Below are 15,401 nucleotides of genomic sequence, written 5' to 3'. Positions count from 1 at the left end.
CACTAGTATGCAGACCTCGTCAACTTTATCTGCAAGTTTTTGTGTAGCTGGAATACGGGCAAGTGTGGAATGAGGATTCTTTGGTTTTTCAAAAATCTAACGTATCGCCTAGTTCGTGGTGGCATGTGGATTGGAATGGACTAAAATTTTTTGAATAAACACCACTTGAAAAATAAATTTGTGTTCCTGATATCTCGTTACAGTCATTATATACTTGAACTGTAGATACGGCGGTAATGAACAATATCTTGATCCTGATTACTATCGGCGTTGCACTCCGTCATTATTATTTTGTAAACGATTAGTGCCTATATACATTGTAGAGTACTGTTATTATCTCGGGAACTCACAATCTTTCAAGGTCGCTAATTGCAATCCCGTTTTAATCGCGTATATATGCGATTAATTAAAGTGCTCGTATTTTATGCGAACGATAAGCATGCGCCTCCACGTCATTGGGCGCCATTGCATTTGGAATGTGGAATTTCGTAGTAACGTAGTAAGAATTTTTGAAAGTTAGAATACTACTTGATAATGAAATAGTGCTTCGAGTCGACGTCGCTTTTTACGATCGTAACAGATCCGCGATTGCACGCATTAGAATCTGTTAAGAAATGATATTCCTCGAATAAGCCTTATCTGCATCTCTCAGACGGGGCAGTTTGAACCGGTATCGTCAGGGTAGATCCAGTTTTCGTCGGTTCTGTACTGCCTCTCGATGATGTCGAAGGCTTGTTGCTGTAGGTACACACAATCAGAGTCTCATGTACTTGCTCACGAGCATAATGAACGTGCAAGGTACGCGTGTGTGTTTCCTCAACGATACCGTGGATCAGGGAGTGGCCGAAGTCTTCCTTTCTCTGGCTCCGTCTTCCGCTCATTCGCTTCTTCACACCGATCAGCGCACTTTGTGCTTCACAGCCATGATATTCCACACAGTTTGCTTCATTCCTTTTTTCGATACATTGGAAGCTACTCGGCCACTTCCATGCGCTTTAGTTTCGTAGGTACTCATAGCTAATAGCCTTAAATAATTGTCAAGGTAACGCTCTTGATGCCGATAATATTAGCCTAGGAATAATATTAAACTGTATATTTGAATGTTTGAGTTATTTTCGTTCTTCGGCAACATGGCATCTATAAAAACAATTAGTGAATTAGATTTTATTGCCTTTGACACGCCCTTCACTTGCGATATATCACGAGACTTGCAACTGTGTATATAGATATACATATTTATGTATTGTACGCTTGGTGTTGTGACTCAATGCGAAGCACTTCATCACCTTCACGTCGAAAATATTACGTGCAATTATTTTCTTTTACGTAATTTCCTCGACAATTGGTCAGTATTTGGCAAAATTTGTTATTTTATATCAAGTAACCTCTTGGTTTGCAGGTTGCAATTGTATTTTTGTACAAGACCACGCCACGGATTGAGAGTGAAAACATTTTGTAATCTCAGGAAGTGTGAAGACCACAAACATTTGAAACAATTTTGGAATGATGTAATGAAAATTTGCACAATAATACTCTACGTTAGGAGATGTTATTTGCTCATTTTTTGGACGGCAGAATATTTATCGCATAGATCTTAACCTTGTTTGAGTATGTATTTGTTCAACGGTGAAAGTTGCTTATATTCGGCTATGTTGAATCATGATCCCTGTTGACGAAATACTGATTTCGATAAAAGTGAGCAGATTACCCTAATTACTATCACTAAACTATACTAAACTATATATATATATATATTGCTCGAAGCATTTGTTTTGACGACGAGTGGATTTTTCCGTAACCATATTTTGTGAAATATGTGCGAGAAACGTTTGGCTAAGTTTTTTTGTGGTGACGTGAATGGAAAAAACACAAAAGAAGACAAATCTTGAAAAACTGTAACTAAACAGGAAATTTAGCTGAACAAAATTAAAAAAATGATCAATGTCAAATACGAAGAAAAAATATTCCGTTATGTACACATATAGAGAGCTGCATACCTACTACGAGTTAGAATATATACATCAACAACAACAACAACAACAACAATTATTTGGTCATGCTATAACTGTTACGTATATAACCATCAATAAATGGTAATTTTCCTAATTATCTGGTCCTCAAGTTAAATAATTGATGCGAAAATTGACAGTATTTTTTCTCTCGTTCTCCAGTTGCATCAGCAAAGGAAATGTCACCCCGATGTATTTCATACATCGCAGCTGGACGTGAGTCGGCGACACTCGAAGAACTATCGATAACGAGTTCCGTCATTCGTGAAATTCACGCCTAGTTCATTAAAGTTGCGTCGCTCAGCCATTTTCTTCGCCACGCTTCCGCGACGAGCGTTTCTTCTATTCTCCCTGCCCTCGAGAAGCGATTCAAGATATTTCGTCACAGCGACGTTTCGCGGCGATTCGGGGCCAGCTCGCGATCGGAGAGGCGAATCCGTCTTCACATCGATTCGAGCGCCCCGCCGGCGAGCTTCGCCGCGTACAAATTCAAGCCCTGAAAGCAGTCAAAGCAGCGATCGGAATCTGGAGTGTGAGTGGAGGAATTCATCTCCGCCGCGCGATAAAAGCTCTCTCCGAGAATCAGCCAACGAGGGGGGAATCCCCTTCCGGGATCGACTCACCTTGTAGACGAAGGCGTACTGCTCCTTCGTCTGAACGGCCCCGGCCCTGTCCCTTCTGATGGTGTAAACGACCCTCGGAACGTCGACGGTCCTCGTGATCTCGTACTGCCTGATGCCGAGGTCGAGGGCAATCAGGGTGCCGGTTCGCCCGGTACCCGGACTGCAGTGGACGACTATCGGCCCGGGTGCGCCCCTCTGCAGAGCCCTGGCCTCGAGGAGGATGGCGATCAGACCAGTCGCGTCCGACGGTACGCCGTTCGTCGGCCAGAGATACCATATGTGGGAGACCTCGCGATACGTGTTGTTCTCGAGATTCTACGACGAACGGTAAGAGGAGGGCGGTGGTTACTTGGCCGGTTGGGTCGAGGGGGATCTTACCGAGCGAAAGCGAAATGATACGAGACGCGAGTAGAGAGTTTGTCAATCACCTTCAAGTGATCTCTCCGCCTCTTTTCCGAAAGCGCACGGACGAGCGTCCGAGCATTTTTTATTTACGAAATTAGTGCATGAAAACGGTCTCATTGCTTTGAGGATTGAGGATTGCTTATTTCACTCCTCATTTTTTCCGGAGTGGCAGAAAGTACCTCAGCTACGCACTTTTTGGCCCCTGAAATGCGGGAAATGTGGGAACAGTCACACGGGTCAAAAAATCACAAATTTCTTTGTCGATTTCTGGTATATGGGTAATTTTCCTGAATTTCGCTACGAAAGAGTGATGCACCGTCGACATTTGAAACGTTTCCGTTAGTTTATTTATATAATACAAAATGTCTCATAAACTTATTCGAGACAACGGTATCAAAATACGAGATCAAACAGGAACTTGAATAGACGTGGGCAATAGGCATAGGTATAGACAGTCTAACACAGGCGGTCATAAAGGCTCAACGACCTGGTCATTAATTGAAAATAAGATAAAACAAGCCATACGAAAATACAAGGTACGGTATAAAATTACAGAAACAGTCGGTAACGAAAAGGGAAAACCAAAGAGAACTCGTTTGTTCCCGACGTTGACAAAAACTCGCTTACGTGAAAACTCGAAGAAAATAGGTAGAAGAGAAACTCAGAAAACGGGAGGATACGATAGGCGAAACGATGAAGGCAAAAGATACTGTCAAGATAACCCGAAGATAGAAGGAGAGTTTGAGGTTGACAAGATCAGGTTCTACGACGGTTTCCACAATTCGCTCAGTTTAGACAAGATCATGGGAGAATGGAAGGATCGTATCCAATTGATAAAACACAAGAAACGCAGGTGAAAAGGTAATAGTATCAAGTTTATTGACGATGAGCAAGAGATTGAGTTTAGTCGAAGGATTCAAGAAAAGTAATTACATCCAGAGAGAAAGGTGAGAGTGAGAATTGACAAATCAACGAGACAGGTATTCGTGTGATAAGCGACAGATAGAGATGCTGGTGGTTCGCGATACTATTACTATGAGTTCGTATCGAACAACAAGGCTTACAATAATCGGATAAAAGTAGGCTAGCATGCAATGCATAATCTAAGATCACTAAAAGTATGTGACGATAATTAAGACGTAAGCCTTAAAACGTACGGAGAGAACAGTATTATCATAATTAATAAAGCGGTCAAGATAATTTCTAGAGAGAGCAGTAAAAAAGACATGGAACAGGTCAGTTACGAAATATCGGAATTAAATTAGATATCTCCAAAAATACAAGAATAATAAAAAAGCACAGTAAAGATAATAAAGAAAATACGTAACTTCTAACTTGCGATGTGTGCAAGCCAATGCCAGCATAATACGAAAAGAGATAATAGAGAGACTTAAAACGCATTATATCATTGAGCCAGCAGGTCACGCGAGACGGGTCAACAGATAAAACGGGCGGTAGTCCATCTTCGCTCGTCTTTTCCTCGTTCGTTATCGTATGATAGCATAACGATCCATCGAGCGATGCGTAGAAGGGGTTGCATCAGCCGCTTCGCGCTACGTGCGAGAAGATCGGATCCCTAAAACGGCTTCCATTGAAGATAGTGATCCGACTGGCGATGCTGCGGTATCGATATCCGAAAGGTGCGGATCCTCGCTACGCTAAAGTTTTCCGTGCCGACTATTTCTCCTGCGCGGCAGCTGTTGTGCCGAGATATGCTGGGGCGTTGGTCTTCGCCTTGGTTCCTCACGCAGAGCCCACCAGTTTCACGTGGTCCAGCACTTACTCGTTCTGGGCTTGTGATCACGCTGAGATCCTCCGATGAAACGTGCGCATCGCACCAACACGTCCGTATTTGATAGCCGACGGAATAGCAGGCGGTATAGTTGGTTCGGCTCCTATCCTGGCAGATGAGTCTAGCCGATTGGAGGTCCACATTGGTGCGCACCATGTATCGTGCAACAAGCTGACCCTATTCGCAAACCTTGTAGGCACCCACGTCGAGTCGGATTGGCGGTATTCCGTCCTCTGTGGTTCACGGATATGCCGCTGTTGAGCCGACCCATGACTTCTGCGATATGATATCAAGTTCTCTCGAAGAGACGTTCTTGCAGATAGTTCGCGTAATGTGACAGAAAAGTATAGAATGTATGCGTACGCTTATCAGTATCGAAAGCAGGTAATTCGCTATTATTTGCTGAAAACAATATTTAATAAGCTACAGAATAGCAAAAAGATTTCCGTATATTATGAAATAGAATGGAATAGATTTGTATGTGATTATAATTTTCTTAAAACTAAAAATTCTGTATATCCGAAAAGCCTAATATCGTATGTTCCACCAAGGATTATTAAAATCTGTGCATGCTGCCGTAGGGGCATTGCGGAATAGATATGCAGAAATGGCTGAAACTCCTCCCCAATTCATCGGAGTGCCATTTTGATCCAGTAATCTTATCGATAATAAGAAATCTGTTGGTCTTCGGGAATTTTGCAAGTTGCCGTAGAGTACGGCCAGATTCCAACGTACGTGGCCGTTGGTTGCACGGATGAAATTGCGAATTAACCCTTCAACCTCAAACCAGTCCTCACCAGGTACGTAACCTCCAATCACGGAAGCTCCTCGATTCAGCCGAGGACTTTGTGGAGCGAAATTGTATCTAGCTCCTGGACCGCCAATAGAGCAATAGCAAAACAATTTCTGGTGCTCATGGAATTTGGAGAAGTTACGGAAAACGAAAAGCTCAAGTGAGTGTGTGTGTGTGCACAGTGTGTAGCGGACTGCTGTGAGACACAAAAAATTTCACACATCCCGACAGATGACGAAAATCTCTTGAAAACAAACGAATACACTAAGAAAAAGAACAAACAATTTATTGCAATTCGGAATACGTAAAATTTGTTATGTTTTGAAGCAGTCCACTACACAGAATACCTTGTATATCTGTATCTAGAATTTCTTTCTGCTGTACATCATCCTTTCTCGCGTCTGTCCTCTTCTGCTGTCCTTGTATGTTGGTCCGAACACCCGTTTTCAACGTCTGTCTCTTCGAGGTCGAGAAAGGTGCCTTTTGCGCCACCTGAGAGCAATCAGCTTTTCATCCTCATATTCGATAATTCTGAGAAATACATGGCACCAGCACGGGACTGATGGTAAATTTAAGAGGAAAAACCCAACAGGAAAGTATTTCTCTGGGTGGTATTATAAAAATATTTAACTAAGCGCGATAATAGCTGCTTGCCAAAGTGAAAAAATATAATCTTCTTTAATTCGTAATGATAAATTGCCAAGCTGACTCGCATTTGCTTGAAATTGTGCTATTTTGGAGTGGCTGATAGACCGAAGGACTCCAATAAGTTGGTCATCATGATAGGCGGCTCTTGAATAATTTTCATTCGAATACTGAGAGCCACGGCCGACATCCAAACACTAGCCGGTTGCGTGGTGGCGCATTTGGTTAGTCATTACGTGAAAAACTCGTGTCGGTAAAACGAAAATAGGTATAAAATTAGCCAAACGGTCGATAACGAGAAGGGAAAACCAAAGAGAACTCGGGTGTTTGCAACGTGGACAAAAACTCACGTGAAAACTCAAAGATAAGAGGTAGTAGAGAAACTCAGGAAACGATGAAGAGAAAGGATACTTAAGGTAAAAGGAAAACTTGAGGTGGACGAGCAGCAACTCGAGGGACGTCCTGTCCGATCGTCGCCGGGATGCCCGGGATGAGGAGGATTTGGTACCGCGCGCTTTTTCGTGGTGTAATGAATCAGATGTGATCACTTTCGAAACTACATAAGTTCTATTTAGCCGTAGAACAGAGTATAAAATTCTCGCGTGAAGTCAAGAAAACAATCAACTTGGCAATAGAAATTAAAAAAAACAATTTGAGAGGGTATCGTTTCTATAAGTTTGTTTCGCGTACACTTAATCGTGAATTTCGTTCATTTTCATTTAATTTAATTTGATCTAATTTAATTTATTTCAAATTATTTGCTCACCACTTATAGAAACGATACCCTTTCAAACTAGTTTGTTATCGTTTTAGTACCAAGTTGATTGTTTTGTTGACTTCACGCGAGAATTTTGTACTGTTATCGGCGGCTGAATAAAACGATTTTGCGAGAAGTCATTTAGGCAGGCAGTCGGTGCAGAGTCGAATACACTTTCTCAAAGAACAAAAGCGTCACTGGATTCGATTCATCTGAATCTCGTTGCGAATTGCGTGTCAAATGTATCGAAAGTTTCGACTTGGCGAGGCACTTGGATAGAAGAACTTTGTCGGACTCGTACCTCGAAGGCTACCGTCCAACGGATGGATGAATTTGTGCTCAGCTTCTGCAAAAGCACTAGTTCGAAGAGGTGAGAAAGAATCAGTAAACACAGTCATCAAAAATGCAACTTGAAGTCGACTTTTTTCTACCGTCGTATAGTCGACTTGAAACGCCGATACATAGACGAGTTTTTCGAGCTGACTTTAGGTTCAGTTGAAAATGCCGACGTACAGTCGACTTACATTAACTGCAAACTGTTAGCCACTTTCGATCAGATTCTCAAGTCAATTGAAAATCGGCTCTAATTGTAATTCGGCTAGCTTACTGCAGCTGGCGCTAACGGCGTAAGGCCCGCGATGCATTGTGGGTAACTTCAGTAACCTGAACTGCGCCGCGAAACGCGACGCGGAAAATGTAATAAATATCATATCGAGGAAGCTTCGAGCGCGGCAGTTATTCGCTAAACTGTGTTCATAATCGCGAGTTAAAAGTGATTAAAAGTGTATCGACGACCAAAGTTCGGCCGAATATTCTCGAAAGGTAAGAAGTTTCATCTTATCCGCAAATGTACAAAAATTCGCTCAACTTTCGGTCTTCCATGAAAGCATAACCTCGTCAGTGACGCGTCTGCGGTACGTTCGAAGGTACGTTTTACACTTTTGTATCGATGTAGATTTCTCAGTCACGGAATCCACCAATTTTGCGGCGATGACGACGAGCGTGATCCAATGGTGGTAAATAGATTTTGTTTTGAGTAGATTTCGATGTTTTTTTCTAGCTGGAAAGGATAGAGATATTCTCAACGATTGTGAACAAGTTTGATCTTTCACGATTCTAGTTGGTCGCCGATATTTTTCATCTTTCTATTGTGGTGTAATCCACGAGTATGAGTAGGTCTTTCAGTTTTATTATTCTACAAAATGAAAGTTTTAGATTGAGATTGCCGACGCCAAAAATTCGTTTTCCTCGATTGATTAGACGAAATTTTTGGTAATTTTTCTTCTCTGTAATTGAAAGTCGTTAATTTCAGTGGAAGATTTAAAAAAAAGACGAACTTCTGGTGTCCATACGTGTTATTTGTAAAATTAGGGGAAACAGTGCCGTTCGGGTATCTTGGAAGAAATATTTTCAGAAAATAATACATATGCCAAGCCAAAGTCTTGCTGCACAAGATCACATTCAGGTTCTTAGTTTTTTCTTTAAACAGAAATTAGCTGAAATCGGCGAATTAACGGCGGTGACATACTTTAGGCGTGTCATCGATATTTCAATATTAAAATTAGTGCTTTATTGCCCTCTGATAGTCGACTCACAGCTGACTTTACGACAAATTCTGTTTCTTAAGCCGACTTGGGGCCAGTTTTTTGTAAATCGACATATGTTGACTCACAATTAAACCGGGTCACAAGTCCTATTTGTCCTATTTTAATCGACTTGGAATATTTTCGGTCGACTTCCAGCCAACTAATAGTCGACGTTGTGTTGTTTGGGGTACGGTTCTCAGGCGATATTCGGGGATTAACTACGGGGGCCCATCGACAAATTCGTATTTACTACAACCATCCATCATAATGTGTGATATTGAGTTGGTCTTCCCCTATCGAGGTGTCGATGGCGTAAGATACTCGGATAAATCAGTTCTGTACGTGGCGTAAGCACGTGCTTTGCGGTGCCTAGGATTTTGGACAATCGGTTGCTCTGAAATAAAAAAACTCCAGTGGGATCTTGAAATATAATATATTGAGTAGGTTTTTTTTTCTTTATCGACGAAACGGTGAATGTTTCAACTACAATGTTCGTTTTCCGGTCTCAATTCTACACCTTTTTTGGATCATTAAATATGAATAACAGAATTGAAAAAAAATTTCATGAAATGGTCTTGTCGCTGGGCCATTTTAAGACAACGCCCACTTGGCATAAATCTACATTTGCTTATTAGTTCGGTACAATGAAAAAACTGCAATGAAATAGTTCACATAAATGTAGAAAACATCTTTAATAATAATCTCTATTTCAAATTCAAGGAGAACGACAATACTTGCATCGTAGTTGATTCTTTCGTAGCCAGGTATAAAAATGTATATTGAAAATATAATAAAAATATAAAAGTAGGCTAGCATGCAATGCACAATCTAAGATCACTAAAAGTAAATGCTGATAATTCAGGCGTAAGCGGTAAAACGTAAGGAGAGAATAGTATTATCATATTCAATAAAAGTAGTCAAGATAATTTCTAGAGAGAGCAGTAAAAAATTGTAAGCGATACAGGAATGCAAGACATGGAAGAAGTTTGTTACGAAATATCTGAAATAAATCACAAATCTCCAAAAATACAACAATAATAAAGAAGTAGAGTAAAGATAATAAAGAAAATACGTAGCTTATAGTTTGCGATGAGACATAGAGAAGATGAGAGACAGTCTTAACGTAGTATGAAAAGAGATAATAGAGAGACTTTAAACGCAGTATATTATTGAACCAGCAGGTCACGCGAGACGGGTCAACAGGTAAGACGGCGGTAGTCCATCTTCGTTCGTCTTCTCCTCTTATTGTTTATAGTCTATTTATCCGGCGCTGTATACTGGTTCATAGCAGCTGTTGTACCGAGACATCCTGGGGCGATGGTGCTCGCCTTGGTTCCCCATAAAGAGCCCACCGGTATTACGTGGTCCACCACTTAATCGTTCTGGGCTTGTGCGATATGATATGCAATTTCCTCAAAGAAGAGATATTCTTGTAGATAGTCCTCGCAGTGGGATACATACATGATAAAATCAATATTTAACAAGCTGTAACAAATTCACGTATATTATGGAATATGACAAGGTAGATTTATATACAAGAATAATTCTCTTCAAATTCGAAATTCCACAAATCGTGAGCTTTATATCTCATGTTTCACCAAGCGTGATTCAAATCTTTAACGCTCTCGTAGAGACGTTGCGAATATGTAATGCGGTAACGGTAGAATTTCCTTGCTGATTCATCAGAGTGCCATTTTCACCGAGTAATTTTATTGATAAAAAGAAATCTGTTGGTCTTTGCTCATTTTTCAAGTTGCCGTAGATTGAAGCTACACTCCGAAGTACGCAGCCGTTGTTTGCACGAATAAAATCGAATAAAATCGCGAAGTAACCCTTTTTGCCTTGAACCCTTTTTGCCCTCTTGAGGTACGAAGCTTTTAGCCACGGAAGCTCTTCACTGCAGCATAGGACTTTGTGGAGAAAAATTATATCTATCTCCAATCTGATCTATTCTATCAAGAATCTGCCAATAGATGAATGGCTTCTCTCAAAAATCGGTATACTTTGTAAGATATATCTCGTTTTGGATGACCCATATGTCTTGGATATATTGTAGCTTGTATAATCAGAGTTGAATCGGAAGCGGTATTATGATTACCATTTGCGAAAACTCGAGTACGCAGTTATGACGTTTGTGGGATTCGTAAGAAATGCTGTATGATAAAAGTCGTTATTTCCAACATCTGTAACAAATTCTTCGACGAAATTCAATTCTCTGCATCCAAGGTTGCATGGGTTAATGTGGGACGCAATAAGGTTTCATAGGTTAATTTCGTAAACAACCCATGCACGTTCTGTAAGAGCATAGAAATATTGCGATCCGCCTACTTGATACGGAAATGACACGGTAGGAGGACTTGTCCACGAACCACTTGTTTTCTCAGAACCCATTTTACCACCTGGTAACAATTCTCGGATGGACCAACCTCCTCCATCAGAATTGAGAGCATGAAAATAGGCTGTGCCGTGTATATTAAACGGCAAATACAGTATATGATGTGATGACCAATGTCCGTTGTCGGTTTCTTGACCCATTTTACCGTAAGATAATATTTCCCGAATAAACCAACGGGTGCCTGAGTGGCAATAAACATATTGGCGGCCATTTATCGAAAATGGAAATCCAAGGCTAGGTTCATAATCCCACCATCCACTATCTGTTTCGTCACCCAATTTTCCATACGGTTTTAATTTTTGAATGAACCAATAGGCACCGGTTTGACTAAATACGTAATCCTCACCACCAACGTTAATTGGAAATATCAGAGTAGGCATCGATGGCCACCATCCTCCGTCCGTCTCATCGCCCATCTTTCCGTTTGAGAACATTTCTTGAATAAACCAATACTTATCGTCATCCATGCAAAAAATGAATTGTCTGCCATTGGCGTTGTATTGGAATCCCTTGGTATAAGCATTTCGAAATGAACCGTGGTCCGTTTCCTCACCCAACCTTCCATCACTTCTTAATTCTTGAATGAAATAATGTCTTCCGTGTGTACCAAAAAAAAAGTGTCTGCCTCCAACAGTGTACGGAAAAGACATTTTGTGTGTTGTCGTCCATCGTCCCCGTTGAATTGCAGTTTCCATTCCATTACAATTAATCACACCGACAGTCGCCAGAAGGAGCATTAAAAGCCACATGTTTCAAACGTCTTTTCACTACTGATTGTTCAAATCCCTCTCCAAACGATTTATATATCGTTGTGGGCGTTAATAGAGATAACTTTTCAGCACAAAAACATCCAAGTGCCGATATCCCCTCGACACGCACGGTCATGCGTGCAAACGCGGCATGATTAGCAACTTAAAATTTCGGGAATTTTCGTCATCGGGGCCAGCAGCAAGGCTACATATCTGGTGTTCACATAAATTCACTTTTAATCATTTTAATGCAATAGTCATCGTTCGCAAAAATTCAAAGCCGAATAAATGCCAAAAACAGAACATGTGGAAAATAACCATCAATACAATGAGTTGAATGATTTTCTCAAATGCTTCTTATAATTGGTTAACATATACTAGGCCCAGAAATTAAAAGATTTGAAAAAATCCCAATTTTCAATTTTTTTTTTTCTTTTTTTCCTTTTTTAATTTGGCAAACGTTTTTCTGAAGCAATAATCCGTATTTGCAGCTTAATTTGTCTAATACAATAATTTGTCTACAGAGTCATTGAACTCATAACCTATATCTACGGGGTGTCTATGTTAGCTCTGGACAGACTTCCAAGGTGTGTAGGGGCTGCCTAGACAAGCATTTTGTGGTAAGACACCCTTCTTCGGAAATTCATCCAACGGCTGCGGAGGGCTCTGAAGGAATTGGTACCGCGCGCTTGTCCGAGTATTGTAATGAATCAGATGCGGTCACTGTCGACACAATGTTTCATTCAGCCGTAGACAACGGTAGAAAATTCTCGCGTGAAGCGACAAAAATAATCAACATGGCAATGAAGAGACAACAAACTAACTTGAGAGGGTGTTGCTTCTACAAGTCTTTCCAAAGTCAACACAAACACCCTGCATATTTAAAACCTCGCAGCTTACTAGGCGAACTATTGAGAGCAATTTGCTTTTCTTCTGTATACCACCCCTTAATTATTGCGCCCGTACTCATCGACGTTCGTCATCGTGACTGTCCTCGTATCTTGGTCCAATCCTGTTCTCACATCTGTCTCGTGTTGAGGTCAAACAAGGTGGCTCCTCGTTCTGGACTTGTTATCACGCTGCAAACACGCTCGTATTTGATGGCCGACGGAATAGTAGGCGGTATAGTAGGCATCCATGTCGAGTCGGATTACTAGTCTGGAAATTCAGGTATAGAAATTCGTTTCTCAAACATTTAACTGTCAATTTAGTATATTTTGATTTAATTTGATTTAATCTAATTTAATTTAATTTAACTGAAGTCATTTGACCGCCACTTGTAGAGACGAAACATACTTTTGCAGGCTTGGATTCTGTAGAAACGAACTTCCCGAACCGAATCCTGTAGAATCGACCTTCCAGACCTAAATTTCGTAGAAACGAACTTCCAGACCGGAATTCTGTAGAAACGAACTCTGTAGAAACAGACCTGTAGTAATTGGAGGCAAGAAATGATTATGTAGAAACGAACTTTGTGGCAAAATATCTTCTGTCGATGCGAACTCTGTAGAAATGATACATACTACGATTATAATCGTAGTGGAGATGTAGTTTCAATTGGTACAACTTTTCACAGCGTAAGAATCGCGTATTTCACATGGCAACAAACCGAAAATTACGTAATGCAGTTTAAGAGAAACTTGCTATGCGTTGTCTTACAAAATCTCAAGTACCTTGATAATTCTCTTAGCCTGTTTATTGAAACAAAAGATTTTTGTGTATCAAAATACGAAACCATACAGGAAGTTGAATAGACTAGAACATAGGTTGTCATACGGCTGAAAGATATGGTCAATGATTGAAAATAAGATAGAATAAGCCACACGAATACACGAGATACGATATAAAATTACCCAAACGGTCGGTGACGAGAAGCGAAAACCAAAGAGAACTCTCGGGTGTTCGCAACGTTAACAAAAACTCGCTTACGTGAAATCTCAAAGAAAATAGTTAGTACAGAAACTCAGAAAACGGGAGGATACGATAGGCGAAGCGATGAAGGAAAAGGATACTGTCAAGATAACCCAAAGGTAGAAGGAAAATTTGAGGTGGACAAGATCAGGCTCTACGACGGTTTCCACAATTCGCTCAGTTTATGCAAGATAAAGGGAGAATGGAAGGATCGTATCCAATAGATAAAACACAAGAAACGCAGGTGAAAAGGTAATAGTATCAAGTTTATTGACGATGAGCAAGAGATTGAGTTTAGTCGAAGGATTCAAGAAAAGTAATTACATCCAAAGAGAAAGGTGAGAGTGAGAGTTGACAGATCAACGAGACAGGTATTCGTGTGATAAGCGACAGATAGAGATGCTGGTGGTTCGCGATACTATTACTATGAGTTCGTATCGAACAACAAGGCTTACAATAATCGGATAAAAGTAGGCTAGCATGCAATGCACAATCTAAGATCACTAAAAGTAAATGCTGATAATTCAGGCGTAAGCGGAAAAAAAAGTATCTTGAGAATAGTATCTTCGCCATAATTAATCAAAGCGGTCAAGATAATTTCTAGAGAGAGCAGTCGAAAGTTACAAGCCATAAAAAAAATGCAAGAAATGTAACAAGTCAGTTAAGAAATATCGTAATTAAATTAGAAATATACGAAAATAAAATAAGAATAACTTGCGATGTGTTCGGGATAAAAGAGAGCGATGAGACGCGGAAAAGATAAGACAGTCTTAACGTAATATGAAAAGAGATAAGAGAGAGGACTTGTAAGGCAGTATAGCGCAGACTAGAGAGGCTACACTGAAAAGAATTTATAATAAAAATCCCGCAACTTGTACACTAATTGTGGGTCGTTCGAAGATTATGGCGATTTGTCCTTATTCTTAAGGATACTACTGCTGTACACATAGTAATTATTAATTTACTTTAGACTTGTTCGTATCCTGAATATAGGTTAAATCGTCATAATTTCTGAAAATCCCATCGTTAATGTACAAGTACAGGAATTTTTACTATAAATTTTTTCACGTGTACCGTCAAACTACCTGACTGCGGTATTATAGAAGAGAAGTAATTAGAAAGATGTTACTCAGTACGGTGCAATACTCCAAAGACAGGATACTAGAAATAGATTTATATACAATTATAATTCTTTTGAAACTCACATTATACAAACATAAATCTCAATAGCTTAATATCGTATGTTCCACCAAGGATGATTAAAATTTCTGCATGCTGCCATAGGGACATTGCGAAATTGAAATGCGGTAACGGCAGAATTTTCTCCCCAATTCATCAAAGTGCCATTTTGACTCAGTAATCTTATCGATAATAAGAAATCAGTTGGTCTTCGGGAATTCGGCAAATCGCCGTAGATTACGGCCAGACTCCAACGTACGTACGTGGCCGTTAGTCGCACGGATGAACTTGCGAATTAACCCTTCAACCTTTTGAGGTACGAAACTTCCAGCCGCAGAAGCTCTTCGAATCAGCAGAGGACTTTGTGGAGCAAAATTATATCCATCTCCTGGACCGCCTAAGGAATCTGCCAAAAGATTATTTTGTCTTTCTTCTCGTTGCCATGTAACTGTATTTTCTGCTGCATCACAATATTTTCGTGTATTGGTTAAAGTGGGACAAAATAAGGGTTCTTGTATCAATTCTTGAATAAACCAATAATATTCGCTAAGACCATA

General features: G+C 40.3%; 1 protein-coding gene across 1 annotated transcript; it reads right to left on the bottom strand.

Moving 5' to 3' along the window:
• Positions 1–1,851: 1,851 nt before the first annotated feature.
• On the bottom strand, positions 1,852–3,154 carry LOC124413631. Its single transcript, XM_046894352.1, has 3 exons — positions 3,061–3,154; positions 2,633–2,947; positions 1,852–2,505 (listed from the first exon to the last, which is right to left on the bottom strand). Exons 1-3 carry the CDS (start codon positions 3,152–3,154, stop codon positions 2,249–2,251), a joined length of 666 nt encoding a protein of 221 aa, XP_046750308.1. The 3' UTR covers positions 1,852–2,248.
• Positions 3,155–15,401: the final 12,247 nt, after the last annotated feature.

Source organism: Diprion similis, chromosome 12 (genome assembly GCF_021155765.1).
Source record: "Diprion similis isolate iyDipSimi1 chromosome 12, iyDipSimi1.1, whole genome shotgun sequence".
NCBI lineage: Eukaryota > Metazoa > Arthropoda > Insecta > Hymenoptera > Diprionidae > Diprion > Diprion similis.
The sequence above is the reverse complement of the archived record's forward strand: the minus strand, read 5'-3'. Positions and strand labels throughout refer to the sequence as shown.